Source organism: Tachypleus tridentatus, chromosome 2 (genome assembly GCF_004210375.1).
Source record: "Tachypleus tridentatus isolate NWPU-2018 chromosome 2, ASM421037v1, whole genome shotgun sequence".
Taxonomy (NCBI): Eukaryota; Metazoa; Arthropoda; class Merostomata; order Xiphosura; family Limulidae; genus Tachypleus; species Tachypleus tridentatus.
The window spans coordinates 61,450,511-61,471,392 of record NC_134826.1 but is presented as its reverse complement, the minus strand read 5'-3'; the positions used below and the strand labels follow the sequence as shown (position 1 = coordinate 61,471,392).

Below are 20,882 nucleotides of genomic sequence, written 5' to 3'. Positions count from 1 at the left end.
ATCGCAGACGACATTTGTGAAACCGTTTCTAAGGAAACAAAGAAGATTGAAAATAATACACATCACATGCAAGAGTTTACAATAATGATATACATAATACAACCCTGACCTTGTGATTTCAAGTGTTACAAGGTATTTCTTATCTCCTTAGGATATAACATGAAATTAGAGACTGCCATACAAAAAGTCTTAGTAAAGATTTTTCACTTGACTGCTTACACCACGTACACATAAGGTGTCGCTCTGGTTGGTAGTTTCAGTTCACGTCTGTATTAACTTATATTGTTTATCGCAGTAGTCTGTACATCAGCTAGTAGTGTTTATCAAAGTAGTACTGTGTTTAAACACACAAGTCAAAATCTCTGTTTGTTTTTAGGGTTTACCATTAACAGAGTGTTGAAACTAATTGAATGACTTATTTATTTAAATACATGCTAAGCTTCACAGTATTAAAAAGAGTAGTACGCGGAGTTACCTTGAATCTTGTATATAAATGAATGTAGCTGTGACTTACGTGAAACAATGTACTCGTAAAAGAGAACGTTGGCTCGTTAGTATGACTATAAACATTCAGAACCTTTCTGTATTTAGACACTCGTAGAAAAGCAAGAAGCCTCTTCACTCTGGTGAGCGTTATTAAACATTAATACTAGGAACCAATCATATAACGTGGAAACACCAGACAATGTTGAAGTTATACAAGTTATAAAACTATATCTTTTGTCTTCCTACTTGTTTTATCCAATAGAATGAAAGGTTAGAATATCGATTGAGCCCTATTTTTCCCTTTCATAAGCCCAGTGACTCCCTGCCGGCGAGATCTAGTTAATGTGTCAACGGGTCGATATTCTGTAAGTGTCACGTAATTCGACAAGCATCTAGGTCAAATTCTCTTTGCAAGCACGTTTGAGCTTAGCTAGAAAAACTGTAAAGGTTGCATTGAGAAAGTTAATCGCATCGCGCAAGATATCGTGTGCGTAGGCAGTTGCTAAGCAACACACGAAACAATAGTAGCAACCTCTAAATTTTAGGTGTTATTATCACACAACTAGTCTACGGAAAAATTTCGAATAGCTAATGATCCAGTTAAAATGTATATGTATATTGTAAAAATGTGAACTCGTTTAAAACGACAACAAAACTTACAACACATTATACTTACACACACATATATATATAACATCCAATAAAATGGTTCGATTCCCCTCGGTGGGCTCAGCAGATAGCCTGATGTGCCTTTGCTATAAGAAAACACAATCCAATAAAATGTGTTTACCACCCCTAAGACTGTTTTATTAAATATACGAAGAAAATACGACTAATACATAATGTGAGTATTGCACGACCTTTCAGTACACAAAATATCTTATGTTTGTACTGATACAATGATTGAAGTCATCTCTAAAGGTGTAAACGTTTCGACCTTACACTGTACGGAGTATCGAGTTGACGTTACTTCTTCACGCACTATTCGAATTAAATGTCAAAAAATATAAAATAGCCAAACTATGGAACTTGGTAATGACTTTCACAAAAGAAGTAGTACGTCATTTGAAATTCAGAAAGATATGATTGATTTCGAACATTCACGCAAAAATGTTTTTGTAACTATTCAATTGTGTTGTGTAACGACATTAATTTACTTTTTGTAACTGTTCATTTGTACTGTGTTTGTTTGTTTTTGAATTTCGCACAAAGCTACGCGATGGCTATCTGTACTAACCGTCCCTAATTTAGCAATGTAAGACAAGAGTGAAGACATCTAGTCATCACCACCCACCGCAAACTCTTGGGCTACTCTTTTACCAACGAATAGTGAGATTGACCGTCACGGTATAATGCCCCCACGGCTGAAAAGGCGAGCATGTTTGATGTGACGGGAATTCGAACCCGCGACCCTCAGATTACGAATCGAGCGCCTTAACCACCCAGCCATGCCGGCTCTTGTATTGTGTAACAACATTAAGCAAGTTTTTGTGTGTGTCTAAGATACTTTGAACGTGTAAAAATATTACACCTTAAGCAAATTTATATATTCTCATTCCATATGACAAAAGATATGTTATTTAATTAATGGTTCATATTCATAGTTGTGTTAAACTTTTTTCTTATCTCCATTTATGGATAAACGTACAACAGAAGATACCAGTCAATGTGGTGGACATTGAACGTTTAATTTATTTACATTAGTAAGTTCAGACTGTAAGTTTCACGCTAGTTTATCACGTTAGTAATTTGATGCTACAGATTTCAGTTCACTTTATAACATCTGAAATTCATGCTTCACAATTCAGGTTAATTTACAACACAAATAACTTTATACTTATGAGGTCAATTAACTTTAGTATCTTTATGTTCCATTTTTAAAACTTGTGGCTTTTCATTTTCGTCGTCTATATATATATATACACACAAAGAAAACAGACAGCACATCTAACACATGATTAAATAAAACTGCCTTTTTTTGTGAGAAATAAAAATTCATTATAAAAAGTTATCTTGCCTAGAATGTAAAAGTAACATCTGGATCCGATGCTTCAAACTCACTTCAACCATGAACTGAGTAAATTTCTGTGACAGACAGCCTCGTAGACTATAAGAACATGAAAGGTAAATATAGCGCACAAGTGATAAGCATGGTCACGTATAAATATTATTTTTAACCTCACTTTATCTTGACGTGTTTTGTTGTTGTTGTTTCGGTTGTGTCTTAGGCTACACAGAATTACTTTGCGTGTTAAAATGTTCGAGCTGTATAAAAGAAAGCTGTGATCTGGATATTCAATGCCTTTTAATCAAATTAAAGCTAATTCACGGTTTATTGAATACGAAGTAAATTCACAATTTCGGTTCATCCACACAAAGACACGTATGGCTTACATTTTTTGGATCACATTGATTGCATTTATTTACTTTTTAACCCTATTGGCACATCTACATATCTGCGGACTTATAATGTCAGAAGAAAGTGGGTTTCGATACCTGTGTAGCTTTGTACTTAACAGCCCTAACTTGTTATCCTAACGACTTAGTTTTACATCTTTCGCACTACGACAGTTTTTGGTAAGTGTTAGTTCAGTTCACAGCCAAATGTAATATATGGAGTAATAATATAACATTGCAAAAGTTGCAAGAATACTGTAGAGCAGGGGTCCCAAACTTTGTCAACCGGCGGACTCCCTTCAACTTCTTCACTGTATTGGCGAACCATCTCTCTTTAATAATAGTTTTTATCATGTATAACTTGTGTATCGTACGTGTTTTACCACCTTTACATCTTGGTTCTACTGTTTAAGAAAAGAACAGTGAAAAGAGAGTTAAATACGGAAAATAAATAAAACCTTACGACTTAATTTCATGTGAAGGATGATACTGTTTTGTGTAAATAATGTTGTGAATTTCTGGGTCAGTGTCTGACAGTTTCAAACGAAGGAACAGCTTCACATCTATCTTATTTCTATACTTTTATTTTATGTGCTAATCCAACTGGAAATCAACTATCTTGTTTTCTACGATCCGCAGGCAACGGTACATAATTGAATTTGGTATTTTACATATAACTATATTAGTTTTATAATGTCTTAACATTTTATTTTATTTGTCACTCTTATAGTAAATTGTAAATTTGATGTATTACTGCGGACACCCAGGGGACCGCCGACCACATTTTGGGAACATCTGCTGTAGAAAAACTATCGACAAACTAAGCTAAAAAAAGAAACAGTTTTGTGACACGTGTAACATAGAAGCTATTCGTGGTTGTTTGTTTTCATTTTTAGAAATAAGTTAGTTTTCTACTCTATTTATTAAATTGTTATATTAATAACAACGATACAGTAAATACGTTTGTAAAAAGCATATATATATTTAAAGTTGTTAATTTTCGCTATAAAATATGTTCGTTTGTAGCGAAGCATAAAGTTAAACAATGAGCTATATGAGGTGTACCAACTACAGATATCGAAACCATATTTTTAGCGTTAAAAGTCTTCCTACTGTTGTACTGAAAGAACTTTACCATATATAGCCCCAGTTATTTCTCCAGTTTCAGTGTTATGTTGTACTGAATAGCCCTATTTGTTGATTTCTTTTAATCGATCTGTCAGTCTTAATGTTTTCCCACAAAGTTCCACTTATTCTATTTTCATAGTGGGTCATGTTTTCGTATGTGAATAATATCTTTTTTTTTTCTTTCAGCGTTAAAACATAATAACAACCGCAGTATTTTTAACCTGTTTAGTAAAAGGTAACTTCAGACAAGTGACTTGGGCGTGGTAGTACGTCTTATCTAATCCGCGTCGTATTAACTGCTCGATCAATTGGCGTATTGTTTTGCTACCACACTGAGAGTTTTCCACAAATTTTAATTACAAACTTGGCACATATTCGGAGGTTTTCGTGGCGGAGGAATGTCAGAGGCTTTATCAGAAAATCTGTCTTTTTCCAAACTACAATATTGTACCTTATCTACAAACGTATTGAATTTCTGTTTTATATGTTTTTATAAATCTAATTCCTTAGAGGGATAACGTCCCGATTTTTCTGTGTAAATATATTTGTAATAAAGCTATCAACCGTTTCTCGCTTAGAAGAAAATTTTCACTGCATCTTGGTTGTCATACTGCACTAGCAGTGGCTAACGTCTTACCTGAGTGCTTTCGATGTTTTCATGTGGATTTCTACATGCCCCCAACCTCTGCCAGACTGCACAAGCAATGGCTAACGCACTACTTGAATGCTTTTGATGGTTTCATGTGGATCTGGACATATCCAGACTGCACTAGCAATGGCTGACGCCTTACTTGAATGTTTCCGGTGGTTTCATGTGGATCTGGACATGCCACCGATTTTTTTTTTAAAGCATTCACTTAACATTGGTTCTCAAAACTTCCTTTCTCAGTGTCTTAAACTAATCTGTTTTTAACATTTTATTTGACGAATATTTCTTCATCGTTGCCAATCTCATGAACAGTAAGCAAAATTCGAAAGCTATAAAGATATTTTTTTAAAATCCGGAGTTTGATTATCTGCGATAGACAGAGTGCAAATATGTCACTGTGGCTTTACGAAGAAATAAAGTAAAATAAAAAACTGCCAGCCATAACCAGGTGGGTAAAGATCCGGACGTCACGGGTTCGAACCTCCGTCACACCAAATATGCTTGCTCTTTCAGTCATGGGAACGTTATAATGTAACTCTCAAACCCACTAATTATTGATAAAAGAGCAGCCCAAGACTTGGCAGCGGGCGGTGATTGTAATGTGACAGTCAATCCAACTATTCGTTGGTAAAAGAGTAGCCCAATAGTCGGCGGTGGGTGGTCATGACTAGTTGCCTTCCCTTTAGCCTTTCACTGCTAAATTAGAGACGGCTAGCACATGAGAGAAATAAAAATAAATGAAAACAAACTAACCAGCTAAAAAAGAATCTCACCTAACCAACATTATAAAATATGGACTTTTTTTTTCCAAGTATTTAGTAAATCAAATAATTATATTTCTGATCAGGTAATTAGTAAGAGTAACTAAAGGTTGTGATGTCACAATAAAAAATCATCTATAGAAAATGTTTACTGTTTGACATTTTGAACTTTATTGTTGCTTTATTTGATACCATATTCTTTTATGGAAAACTATTTTACTGCCATATACGATAAAGGTTTTAGTCTTACTTCTATTTTGCGTGAATTCAAAATCTTCTTATGTTCAAACTAAAGTTTCCCTGTTTTTTTTTATCAACTACACAAAACAACAAAATTTGTTTAAAAGAACAAGTTAACTTACAGTTTTCTTTAGTAAGTAATTGATGATTTACAGCTAGAGGACACGAAGTAAAGCTCCATTAACAAATATAATATTTAATCCACATTCGCAAAAAGGTTTGATTTGTATTTGATTTTATTATTTTTAATTTTTACTACATTTTTTCAGAAAATAATTTCACATTGTTTTCGTTGTATGTAGAGTTAGGGCTAGTTGAAACTTATGAGATATTATTGGGATTATGGCTGAAATCGCTACATATTTTTGTCTTACGGCGTGGAATATTAAATTACCTACATTAAATACTTGGTTAATTTTAGTTTCGAATTGTATAGATAGCTGGCTGTGATCGATAATTAAAGTAATAGTACCATAACTTAATTTTAATTGAATAATTTAGCACTTATGAAAAATAAATATACACTGTGTATATATATAAATATATATATATTTAGATTATAATACTATCACAGTAACTATCTTGACACTTTACTATCTTATCTGTAGAAAAGGTTTTGCTGAACTATTATTATTATCTGTATTAAATATTTATACAGATAAATAAGTGTTAGAAGTCTTATTTTAATTCATGTAGATCAAAATACATTTTTCTTTCAAAAAGTACAAGATTGTGATGTAGCAAGCTTTTGATAACATATGACACCTACGCTAAAACAAAGTAAGACCAATAATTTAACGAATGCTCTGTTGAGAACTAATACATGATCTTGTTTGTTTGTTTTTAATTTCGCGCAAAGCTACTCGAGGGCTACCTGCGATAGCAGTCCCTAATTTAGCAGTGTAAGACTAAAGGGAAGGCAACTAGTCATCACCACCCACCGCCGACTATTGGGCTACTCTTTTACCAACGAATAGTTGGATTGACTGTCACATTATAACGCCCCCACGGCTGAAAGGGCGAGCATGTTTGGTGCGACGGGGATTCGAACCCGCGAATTACGAGTCGAACGCCTTAACACACTAGGCCATGCCGGGCCCAATACATGATCTAACAACGATTCTATACATGGTGACTTACGTCAGTGTATAAACCTTTTTGTAGGGCTCAAAAGTATGTTCCAGTTGATTTTTGAGGACAGTTTCATTTTAAAATAATAACACACTTGTGTCAGTTTTATTTGGAGTATCTGCTATCATTTTAATTCGTAAAAACGATACCGTAATATTTTCCTATCTCTTGATGACGAGAAACCCACTTGAAATAAAAACGTATCTCAGAACGGCTGGTATGGGTATTAACACTTTTACGAATAAGCAGAGGAACTCTGTTATATCGTTGTTGTTGTTGTTTTCTTAATTTTATAATTTATTAGGTACACGTTGTTTTAAACACCAATGCGTCTGATTCGCCTTATTTTATACATATAGCTTGAGCTGTAGTATCATGTAGTCTGAGGTTTAGAATCACACATAAAGGATCATACACGTAGCTCGAGCTATGAAGACACATACAGACTTGAAGCTCTAACACCATACACAGAAAGCTGGAGCTATACGTGAAGTATACGAATTTCGACTGAGATGACGAATTAATGAAATGAAAAGACTTGGAGGATGTTGCAGGTCATTGATATTGTACTAAATCTTTATATATCGACAAAAATACACATATTTTTTACTATGAGAAAACATTGAAATATAAATTTAAATAAATCTATTGTGTACAGTTAACTGCGTTCTTTTTATGATGTGTTTGTTGGTGCTTTTAAAAGAGCTAATATATGTGGAGTATAAAACACCAACTGGAAAACTTAATGATGAAACGATAACTAATGTCTTCGTTTAAAATCAGTTGCTAAATTTTATAATTACGATCAAAATATAATTATCAAAAATAAGTGGCTGTTTTCATACAGCAAAGTCACATCGAGCTACCCGCCGTGTCCACCGAGAGGAATCAACCCCCTAATTTTAGCGTTGTAAGTCCTTACACTTGCAGCCGTCTCACTGACTGGTATAAAGGAAGAGACAAAAATTCAATTCGAACATCGTAAGGTCAATGTTAATAGTTTTTTAACAATCTGTGGTCGTGGGTTGTATGATACTGTTCTATAGATTAGACATTTAATGTGTGTGTGTTTTCTTATAGCAAAGTCACAGCGGACTATCTGCTGACCCCACCGAGAGGAATCGAACGCCTGATTTTAGCGTTGTAAATCCGGAGACATACCGCTGTACTAGCGGGGAGACATTTAGTGGAGCTCAGGCATAATGCTGTTTTAAAATTAAGAAGCTAAGAGCTTATGAGTAAAATCAAATAAGAATATATAACCAGGAGCGTAGATTTTTTACACCCGATGGGGGGGATGATTTTTGCAATCACTTATGTGGACTGTTCAATTTGCAAATTATAATCTCTGATTACGTGAACCTGAAAGTTGTAAACATGCAGTCACAGAGTAATCTTATTGCCACGATACTTGCATGTATACTTAGGCCTACTGACTGATATTTACGAACTATCGCTTAGATCGAAAAACTTAGAAGCACGCCTATTTTAAAGATGTACATTTCGGCTACTGAAAAAAGCCTACATCTAGGCCTAATTATGTAATTCGATTGGTAAGAACACGAGAATCACAAGAACAAACACACAATTTGTAGGCCTGTGATTCAATAAAACAATTCAACAGACCAAACTGTAGGGGGATGATTGTATGCACCATACCCCCACCTAAAATGAAGGGGGATATAAACCCCCATTCCCCCAGGATCTACGCCCCTGTATATAACAAAATATGGTAACAGCACTACATCTGCCATATCAGTACCGACGAGGCCTTTTAATACAATTCCAGAGCTCATCAGGTCGTCTTGGATACGAGGGATGTAGTTTTATTTACACCATCAATTTCATGAGCTTTTCTAGAGTGAATAAGATTACATCAGTCAGTTGTAATTATCATCAATTCATTTAAGTTATTTACAAATATGAATTATGGTAAGGATGAATAAATAATACAAATATTGTTTTTTTACTGGGGTTTGATACCGCTTGGCCCGCCATGATCTGGGGGTTAGGGCGCTCGACTCATAATCTGAAAGTCGTGAGTTTGAATCCTCGTCACACCAAATATGCTCGCCCTTTTAGCCGTAGGACGTTATATGTTACGGTCAATCCCACTATTCGTTGGTAAAAGAGTAGCCCAAGAGTTGGCAGTGGATGGTGATGAATAGCTGCCTTCCCTCTAGTCTTACATTGCTAAATTAGGGACGGATAGCGAAGATATCCCTCGTGTATCTTTGCGCGAAATTAAAAAAACAAACAAACAAATTCATACCGCTTACTTACCTGTTTCTAATTAACTTTATTATCGTTCAAAAGAACTAGCGGACCAACAAGCTTATGTCTTGATTCCGGAACGGGTCCAACAACTAGAATCAACAGGGTAGAAAAAAAAAAAAGACTGTGTTGGTAATTCTAAGAGCTTACGAGTGAAAATAAAGGAGAAACACAGAAGGCGTGAATATAATTCTGTTTTAGCGCTTATAGGCTTAGTAAGGCCTTACTATAAACGATTTTTGTGGGGCTTTCTTTTCTAATCTGTTGCATACTTATGTAAGAGAAGTGTCTTTACATCAAATGAATTTCTTTGTCACAATTAATGTTCAAAGAATCATTATCGTGCAGTGATAGATGTTACGGTAATTATGATAACGCTTGAGTCTACTAAAGCATGTTAAAATATATATATAGATAAAATGTAAATAACAACATCAATAGTGAGATATAAAACATATAGTACTCAAACAGAGTTTTGTCAATGAAATATTTAAACGTATGAATGCTAATTATGTGAATTGCTATGTAAAAACCTTTCCGTCAAAATTCGTGACATCATTCTCAAAATTGCGAAACCGAAACAAGATCCCAGAACGTGACGTCATTTTTATATTTCATTCGTACTAACACTATCCTCCCTCTATAGCACAGTGGACTCTTCGTGATGTCTTGTTAACGGTAGCCTTCATTTTCTCTCTACAGACGAATCGAGAGAGTCACTCGCAACCTTTGTCCGAACTAAGGAGGAAGAATAACCATAAGAGGCCAGGTGAGAACATTGTTTTTGTTTTTTTACACATTGGCTATTTTCTTACTAAATTTGGCTGTAAATTATTAGATAAAATTATGGCGAAATTATTTTGTGCTTGTTACACGAGTAGTTTAGTGCGAAAATGACGTAACCAAACAAATCGCACTGGCTAATGGGAAGTCTCATTGTTTAGAAGTTAACTTTTTTAATTTTTGAAGGAAATGATATTTTGGGTCACATGATGTTCTATGAATTACTCAAAATATATATTTGGGATTTCAATCCCGACATTAGTAGATGTGATGTCATAATAACACGTAGGCAAACAACGATTTATAATCGTAAGGAAGAGTTTTATGTGTCTATAAAACACTGGTCTGTCTTCGTCTGAATAAAAGACACCAATCTGTTATTGAAACATGTGTATGATCTATCAATAAAACTCTTCCCTATGGTTATAAATCGATCCTCTACTGCATATTATTCTATTAGCACAACGTGTTTCTTTACCCAAGTGTGTAGTGTCTTAATTACTAAAATTGATAAATACATATTTTTTTCACAAATTATTCATAAGTAACTCAGTTGAAAGGACAGATAGAAGATGCAAGTTTACCTCAATATACTCGTGAACCTGTTACACATACAAACATAGATACATATTGAGGCAACTTTCTGAGTCCAATCTCGACAGCTAACAGCAAAGTTTTACAAACACTAATGCAAAAAGTCATCCTTCAAATGTTCATGTGTGTAATAGCAGTAAGACTTCGGTCAAACACTGTCGTTACAGCGAAAGTAAAGAAACGTGTATTATACCAGATAGAACATAAGTCAAAAGATAAGACTGTCACTTGAATGTAACTCCGTGGAAGTTAATTATTATTTTATATCAGTTAGAACGAGTACAGCATAGTTTTACGTGTAATTAAAACACAGAGGCTTTCATCCACTTATATTGATTTCAGACACAAAACTTTATTGTCGGATATACAAAATATAATATTTATAATTACAACAGACACCAGGTTCACCTGGTGTTATCAGGAACTATTCGTAGTTAGGCTCTACATAACGGGGTAATTCTTTTAATTATTTAATTGTAAACATACCTTAACAGCTAGACTTCCATCCATGTACATTCGTTCTAAACACACCTTAACAGCTAGGCTTCCATCCATATAAACCAGTTGTATACACACCCTAACACTAGACTTCCAACCATATATACCAGTTGTAAAAACACCCTAACAGTCTGACTTCCATCAATGTATACCAGTTGTAAAAACACCCTAACAGTCTGACTTCCATCAATGTATATCAGTTGTAAACACACCTTAAGAACTAGACTTCCATCCATATAAACCAGTTGTAAATACACCATAACAGTATGACTTCCATCCATGTATATTAATTGTAAACATACCATAACAGCTAGACTTCCAACCATATATACCAGTTGTAAACACACTCTAACAGTCTGACTTTCATCCATGTATGTCAATTGTAAACATACCATAACAGCTGGACTTCCAACCATATATACCAGTTGTAAACACACTCTAACACTAGACTTCCATCCATGTATATTGGTTGTAAACACACCATAACAGCTAGACTTCCAACCACATATACCAGTTGTAAACACACCCTAACAGTCTGACTTCCAACCATATATACCAGTTGTAAACACACCCTAACAGTCTGACTTCCATCCATGTATATCAGTAGTAAACACACCTTAAGAAATAGACTTCCATCCATATAAACCAGTTGTAAATACACCATAACAGTATGACTTCGATCCATGTATATTAATTGTAAACATACCATAACAGCTAGACTTCCAACCATATATACCAGTTGTAAACACACTCTAACAGTCTGACTTTCATCCATGTATGTCAATTGTAAACATACCATAACAGCTGGACTTCCAACCATGTATACCAGTTGTAAACACACTCTAACACTAGACTTCCATCCATGTATATTGGTTGTAAACACACCATAACAGCTAGACTTCCAACCACATATACCAGTTGTAAACACACCCTAACAGTCTGACTTCCAACCATATATACCAGTTGTAAACACACCCTAACAGTCTGACTTTCATCCATGTATATTGGTTGTAAACACACCATAACAGCTAGACTTCCAACCACATATACCAGTTGTAAACACACCCTAACAGTCTGACTTCCAACCATATATACCAGTTGTAAACACACCCTAACAGTCTGACTTTCATCCATGTATATCAGTTGTAAACACACCCTAACATTAGACTTCCAACCATATATACCAGTTGTAAACACAACCTAACTGTCTGACTTCCATCCATCAATATCGGGTGTAAACACACCATAACAGCTAGACTTCCAACCATATATACCAGTTGTAAACACACCCTAACACTAGACTTCCAACCATATATACCAGTTGTAAACACACCCTAACAGTCTGACTTTCATCCATGTATATCAGTTGTAAACACACCCTAACATTAGACTTCCAACCATATATACCAGTTGTAAACACACCCTAACTGTCTGACTTCCATCCATCAATATCGGGTGTAAACACACCATAACAGCTAGACTTCCAACCATATATACCAGTTGTAAACACACCCTAACAGTCTGACTTTCATCCATGTATATCAGTTGCAAACACACCTTAATAGCTAGACTCCATTCATGTATATCAGTTGCAAACAAACCCTAACAGCTAGACTTTCATCCATGTATATCAGTTGGAAACACACGTTATTAGCTAGAATGTCATCCATGTATACCAGTTGTAAACAAACCCAAATAGTTTGGCTTCCAACCATATATATCAGTTGTAAACACATCCTAACAGTCTGACTTCCAACCATATATACCAGTTGTAAAAACACCCTAACAGTCTGACTTCCATCAATGTATACCAGTTGTAAATACACCATAACAGTCTGACTTCCATCCATGTATATCAGTTGTAAACACACCTTAAGAACTAGACTTCCATCCATATAAACCAGTTGTAAATACACCATAACAGTATGACTTCCATCCATGTATATTAATTGTAAACATACCATAACAGCTAGACTTCCAACCATATATACCAGTTGTAAACACACTCTAACAGTCTGACTTTCATCCATGTATGTCAATTGTAAACATACCATAACAGCTGGACTTCCAACCATATATACCAGTTGTAAACACACTCTAACACTAGACTTCCATCCATGTATATTGGTTGTAAACACACCATAACAGCTAGACTTCCAACCACATATACCAGTTGTAAACACACCCTAACAGTCTGACTTCCTACCATATATACCAGTTGTAAACACACCCTAACAGTCTGACTTTCATCCATGTATATTGGTTGTAAACACACCATAACAGCTAGACTTCCAACCACATATACCAGTTGTAAACACACCCTAACAGTCTGACTTCCAACCATATATACCAGTTGTAAACACACCCTAACAGTCTGACTTTCATCCATGTATATCAGTTGTAAACACACCCTAACATTAGACTTCCAACCATATATACCAGTTGTAAACACAACCTAACTGTCTGACTTCCATCCATCAATATCGGGTGTAAACACACCATAACAGCTAGACTTCCAACCATATATACCAGTTGTAAACACACCCTAACAGTCTGACTTTCATCCATGTATATCAGTTGTAAACACACCCTAACATTAGACTTCCAACCATATATACCAGTTGTAAACACACCCTAACTGTCTGACTTCCATCCATCAATATCGGGTGTAAACACACCATAACAGCTAGACTTCCAACCATATATACCAGTTGTAAACACACCCTAACACTAGACTTCCAACCATATATACCAGTTGTAAACACACCCTAACAGTCTGACTTTCATCCATGTATATCAGTTGCAAACACACCTTAATAGCTAGACTCCATTCATGTATATCAGTTGCAAACAAACCCTAACAGCTAGACTTTCATCCATGTATATCAGTTGGAAACACACGTTATTAGCTAGAATGTCATCCATGTATACCAGTTGTAAACAAACCCAAATAGTTTGGCTTCCAACCATATATATCAGTTGTAAACACATCCTAACAGTCTGACTTCCAACCATATATACCAGTTGTAAAAACACCCTAACAGTCTGACTTCCATCAATGTATACCAGTTGTAAATACACCATAACAGTCTGACTTCCATCCATGTATATCAGTTGTAAACACACCTTAAGAACTAGACTTCCATCCATATAAACCAGTTGTAAATACACCATAACAGTATGACTTCCATCCATGTATATTAATTGTAAACATACCATAACAGCTAGACTTCCAACCACATATACCAGTTGTAAACACACCCTAACAGTCTGACTTCCAACCATGTATACCAGTTGTAAACACACCCTAACAGTCTGACTTTCATCCATGTATATCAGTTGTAAACACAACATGACAGATACACTTCCAACCATATATACCAGTTGTAAACATACCCTAACAGTCTGACTTCCATCCAAATATATTGGTTGTAAACACACCATAACAGCTAGACTTCCAACTATATATACCACTTGTAAACACACCCTAACATTAGACTTCCAACCATATATACCAGTTGTAAACACACCCTAACAGTCTGACTTTCATCCATGTATATCAGTTGCAAACACACCTTAATAGCTAGACTCCATTCATGTATATCAGTTGCAAACAAACCCTAACAGCTAGACTTCCATCCATGTATATCAGTTGGAAACACACGTTATTAGCTAGACTGTCATCCATGTATACCAGTTGTAAACAAACCCAAATAGTTTGGCTTCCAACCATATATATCAGTTGTAAACACATCCTAACAGCTAGACTTCCATCCATGTATATCAGTTGTAAGCACACCCAAACAGTCTGACTTCCATCCATGTACATCAGTTGTAAGCACACCTTAAGAGCTAGACTACCAACCATATATACCAGTTGTAAACACTCCATAATAGCTAGGCTTCCAACCATGTATACCAGTTGTAAACACACCACATCAGCAAGACTTCCATCCATGTAGGTAATTTAAAGTAACTTACTGTACGTCAGTTATAACGCATACCGAGTCATGTCTGTACGTGACTGTTGTATCACATACTGACATTGATACTTCAGTATAACACAAACTGTAAGTGAATGCTTGAGATAATCAGCACAAAGAACTATTTTTGTTGTCTTTCCACACAAATAACTATTTTAACTGTTTTATTACACCAAGAACAATTTTCGCTGTTTTGCTAATTTTGAATTAAGAAGCTAGAGGGAAGGCAGCCAGCCAGCCAACAGCGTCCATTACATGTCTTTGGTTACTCCAATCGAATAGTGGTAGTTAACCATTACTCTTAAAATGCAACTATTGGCGAGACGAGGCTCGAACCATGTACCTTGTTATTCATTGTCCGGCCGGTAACTAATAGTACCTCCCTTCCAAAAAAAAAGTAGGTAGGCGGTAAATGTGAGGATCACCCTGGTAAAATCAGGTTTTGATTCTTGTAGCGAAAACAGCACAGAAGCCCATAGTGTAGTTTTGTGCTTATTAACAAACAAAGCTAACCGCTAAGTTCACATTTGACTTTTGTTCTCCACTGTGAATTTATATTTACACAATATTTGAATAATATCTAGCATTCATAGTACTAATTTATTCTTCAACCAAGTTCCTCAACAAAGTAGCTTATTGAATCTGGTGAAGGTTGAAATATCCCAAAATCGGTGTAACTCATTGACTACTGACAAACTGAATAATAGATTGGGCTTCGTATTTATTTTGAGTATCTAACATCAGCAATAATTCACTCTCCTATTCACATACATCTATCTATATAACCTGTAACGACACAGTGACAGTGCGACTTCAACACGTGAACACGAGTTGTAACACTTTCCTTACAGGCACGCCTATATGAGTTGTAGCATGCTTTTTACATTGGACGTTTCCCCCAGATTACCTACCCACTAGGTCTACCACTTATTAAACCTATAACATCTGTCACTCGCAGTAGGGCACGACCTAAATAAGTTGTGAGCAAAATGTACATGAAAGTATCTTTAACGTGTTTGCAAAGCGCCACGTAACATAATAATTTGAAAAAAAATGTAATACCATGAAAGTTAAATATCTATGTGTTACATATATATGTATATACTACTCTATACACCTCCTTTGTCATCTTGAGTTAAACGTGGAAAAATGTTCCTTTTCCCGCTGAGTGTCATTTTAAATAATTTGTTTGTTTGTTTTTTTAATTTTGCGCATAGCTACACGAGAGCTATCTGTGCTAGCCGTCCCTAATTTAGCAGTGTTAGATTAGAGGAAAGGCATCACCACCCACCGCCAACTCGTTTACCAACGAATAGTGGGGTTGACCGTCATATTATAACGCCCCCACGGCTGAAAGGGCAAGCATGTTTGGTATGACGGGGATTCGAACCCGCGACCCTCAGATTACGAGTGCCTTAACCACCTGGCCATGACGGGCATGCCTCTCATCTGCATCTTTGGTTGTATATAAATTTTATTAAAATCTTTCACTTAACTCGTCTCCTTTCTACGTTTTCCGGTCTCAAACATTTGTAATATCACCATATGTTATCACTTGTGTGTTTGTTATCGGTTTCTTTTAAATCAAAGATATTATGTGTTCTAATTAAGCATCACTAAATTCAATATGATTAATAGAACAACATATTGCTCGCAACCGTAAACTAGCCCTAAAACTATTTAGTCTATTGAAGTATGAATATGCGTATTTAGGTTATCGTAACTGTGTTGTGTTGATTATAATTAACAAATACGTGTTTGTGAAGGTTCAGTGTTATTGTATGAATACTTGCTAGTGACGTAGCTGCGTGTCTCGAGTTCGTATATACAATATGACTAAAGTTCACCTTTCTCGCTCTCTCTCTTTTCAGTTTGACCACCATGGCATTAGTTACACAAGACTTCAAGATACTGAATCAAATATTGTGCTCATTAACCACAGCCTGGTAAATGTGCATCGTGCCTGCTTGTGTGGGCGTTTGTAGTTAGAAAATAGGATTTATTCGGTTTTTAATAACAATGTTTGTTGTTGTTAAGCACGAAGCTAAACCAAGGGATATCTGTGCTCTGTTCATCACAGGTATTGAAACCTGGTTTCTAGCGGTATAAGTCCGCAGACATACCACTGTGCTATTAGGTGGCATGTTTGTTTGTAGTAAGATGTTACTGTTTCTCTTGCTTTTTTAAAAGTCTGATAACAGGCCTACAATGGTTTTATTGTTTTGAACGTTTTACATTTTATACAACCATTTCTGTACTCTGAATCAGAAAATGATATCCATTCTTCTTCATTACGTACAGATTTTTCACAAAACGTCATGTGTAATTTTTACATGAGTTAATAATTTTCATTGAAATCAGATCTTAATTTTTTTATGCTTAAAATGTTGATAACCACTAACTATAGATTTCTCTAGACCAATCGCGACGTAAGAGCCTTATCGATCATTCTAGAACCAACTAGGAACATACCACTGGTATATAAATGGTTAACAGGGCGCACGACGTGCAGTTTCTGAATAGCATTTGAGTGTGCATACACTTTGACATTTTTTCTTTCAATATTGTTTTATTTGTCGCTATATAAATGACCCAAATATATTCTATTATATTTGTGGTAAATTTTATTTAAGTAAGAAGTTTTTTTCCCTTCCCGATTTGTAAATAAAAAAATATTAAAAAATCTGTTAGTGATAGAAAGAAAAAAAGAATATTAGTTTAGAAGTTTTCGCACCTGAATTGTGGAAAATCCGTCATTAAAACCAAAACAACTTTGTAATTCATGTGTATATTTTATAGCAAAACCACATCGGGTTATCTGCTGTGTTCATCGAGGAGAAACGAACCCCTGATTTTAGCGTTGTAACTTCGAAGACTTACCGCTGTTCCAGCGGGGACAGTATATCTAAACATGGTCAAAAAAGATACATTAATATTGTCGTTTATTATTAAACACAAAACTACATAAAGGACTATCTGTGCTCTGCCTACCACGGGTATCAAAACCCGGCGGTTTTTTAGCAGTACAAGTCCGCAAACATACTACTGTGCCACTGGAGGGCTGCGTAATTCGTGACAACAGAATTTGTGTACTGCATTTCTGTATAACCCAGAACAATTTCTTTTATAAACATGTTCCTGTAAATAAATCCCTAAAGAATGGCTTTACTGTGAAATAAATATAATGAGAAACAGAAAACAGTTCTCACAACGCACATTGATCATTTCTGTCTGTAATGCTTATAAATTATTATTTTGAAACTCCCTACTGGATTTTAATAACGACATTTTGTAAAGTGTGGTTCTTTTTAAATTTTATTTAAACTTTTTGGGTATAATTATAATAGTTTAAACGTTTCAAGGTTGAGTATTGAATCGGTAAAAGTGCCTCCGATCTAAGTGTGAGGTCACACGTGTTTTTGTGTCCATTCTATTATTATGACTTCATAATTTATATGATCTCTATCATATGTACAGGGTTCATTACTCTAGATTTTTGTCCATCCTTCTTGCTTTACTGGAGGGTTAAGTTTATTACGTATCATATCCAGTGCTAGAATTGAGGGGTGTCGTAAGAGAACATTGATAATAGAAATAAAAAATAACATTAGAAAGCCTATCAGCCTCGCTCTTTCTAAAACTCGATATCTCTCTTCGTTTGTTTGTCTGTTTCTTGAATTTCGCGCAAAGCTACACGAGGGCTATTTGCGCTAGACGTCCCTAATTTAGTACTTTTAAACCTACAGAGAAGACAACTAGTCATCACCATCCACCGCCATCTCTTGGGCTACTCTTTTCCCAACGATTAGTGGGATCGAACTAACATTATAACGCCTCCACGATTGAAAAAGCGAGCATGTTTGATGTGTAGGCGTTATAATGGTACGATCAATGCCACCATTCGTTGGTGAAAGAGTAGTCCAAGAGTTGACAGATGGTGGTGATGACTAGCTAACTACCTTCCCTGTAGTCTTACACTACTAAATTAGGGACGACTAGCTTAGATAGCCCTCGTGTAGTTTTGCGCGAAATTCAAAACAAACAATTTGTCTTTATGTATTATCGTTTCTGATTTCACACTAAGAGCACTTCTTGTTAAGAGAAGACATCGTACAAGACTTCCAACAAGAACTACCATAGACGGTTTCTACACATCGAAAATATCCACAAACAAAACCGCTGTCACTTGACACACACAATCTACTGCCTATTAGACCTGTTGAAAGCAATCAAATAAATAAACTCCTTATATTTTTTCTTCATATTACTGAGTGTTTTGTTATGTAACTTGGCATTAAGTTTCAAACTGATACCCAAGTCTCGTGCTTAGTTTTTATTTAATAACATCCCTTATCTGTCAGGTACGAGAAAGATGCATTAAAGGAAAAGATGTCCGTTACTTTTAACTTTCTTTTTGATTATTTTACTTGGGGTATATAAAAAAATCCATCTTCCAGATTTTGGATTCTTTGCACCGTACGTTAAGGGATAAGAAAACATTCGCACTTTATAAGGTTTTTTTTTTTGCCATTCCGTCAGGGATTATAATAGTATGTTGGTCTAAATATGTCTTCAAGAAAAAAGCTGATTTTATAGTACGATTAAAAACATGTATGACTTGTTTAAAACGGGTAGCTCAGGTATCCCCAACATCCTGTTGTAGTTGTTCCTGACCAGAAGGGGGATAATCAATTAAAAGCACAGCACACGTCGTGTACTCGGCTACACGTAACCGAATAACGAGAATATCTGTCGCCTTCATTATACGTACATATATTAAAGTGTTTTATGTTTTAAGCGACATGTCGTGGGCTCGTACCGTAGACCTTCTGGCCCATATTAAAATTATAGCTAAAAATAAGAAAATTAAAAACCTGCATAACGATTCACCGACTGTTTTGTATTGTTCATTAACGAACAACACTTTTTTTTAATCGAATGTACAGTGGTAAATTAGTGTGTACACTTTTATGAACTGTTTTAATTCCTGGAAGGAAAGAGTTCACTGGTTCGAACTTCTGTTTCACCTGTAACTAAGTATGTCGTCTCCGGCTAATGAAAACTTAACCTTAAAGTAATGTATTTGTTATATCGAGTTGTCTTCAATAATACTAAGTTATAGCAAACGATCTCACTTTTGATCTAGATAATTTAGGTTCTGATCAAAATACCATACATGAGTGTTTAATTTATAAAAGTGGAATTAAAAAATCAAAGAATCAACTTAAAGTAGGTCTAGTAATAATAACTGCAGAACCTAAGGAATCTGGGCTACTTTTTCTTACGGTTATGAGTTGTTTTTTTAACTATTTTGTATTTAAGTTAGGGACGCTCACATAATGGTCTCTTGCTGTTTGCATTTAATTCTCTATTACTTTAGCTGTTATTAAAATATAGATAATTAATATACAACAATCCACAGCAGTTTCTATCTCATGAGGCTGTATAGAATCAAATCTTAAATGTCAATATATCTTTTTTTGTTGCTGTGTGTATCTTAGTGTTAGTGTACCAAAACTGTAAATCCAAGGTTTCCTGTTTTGTTGTTTTACCTCTAAAACTTTGGGACCGAGGCTCGACTATAAGTGTGACGTTCATAACTAAACAACTCAGCCACGTAAGAGTAACCCAAGATTTGGGGAGGGGTGCTGTTTAGTTGCAGACTTCCACCTGGTCCATCATTAATATTAAGATACTCTATACACATATAGCCCTGTGCAGCTATGCGCAAACATTCTGAAATAAACTCAAGCCTCCACATTTTAAAAATGTATATATTAAATCAAGGAATACACGCTATTCCAGAAAGTGTAAACAACGAAAGTGTATCGTATATGTCGATGTTCGCTCTCTTACGCACACTTTCCTATATACAACTCAACCTCTCCATAGCGAAATATCGTTATTTTCTTTTCGTTTAAGGCTATCAATTGTAATTTACGTTCGGCCCAGTTTTCC

General features: G+C 35.3%; 1 protein-coding gene across 2 annotated transcripts in view; it reads left to right on the top strand.

The window, feature by feature from the left end:
• The window catches only part of LOC143243955 (uncharacterized), a 137,864-nt gene that overhangs the window by 88,968 nt on the left and 28,014 nt on the right, over nt 1–20,882 (top strand). For both annotated transcript variants that reach the window (XM_076487825.1, XM_076487824.1), the window contains exon 4: nt 9,769–9,835. In XM_076487825.1, the coding sequence (XP_076343940.1) occupies nt 9,769–9,835 (67 nt within the window). The remainder of the gene's footprint in view (nt 1–9,768; nt 9,836–20,882) is intronic.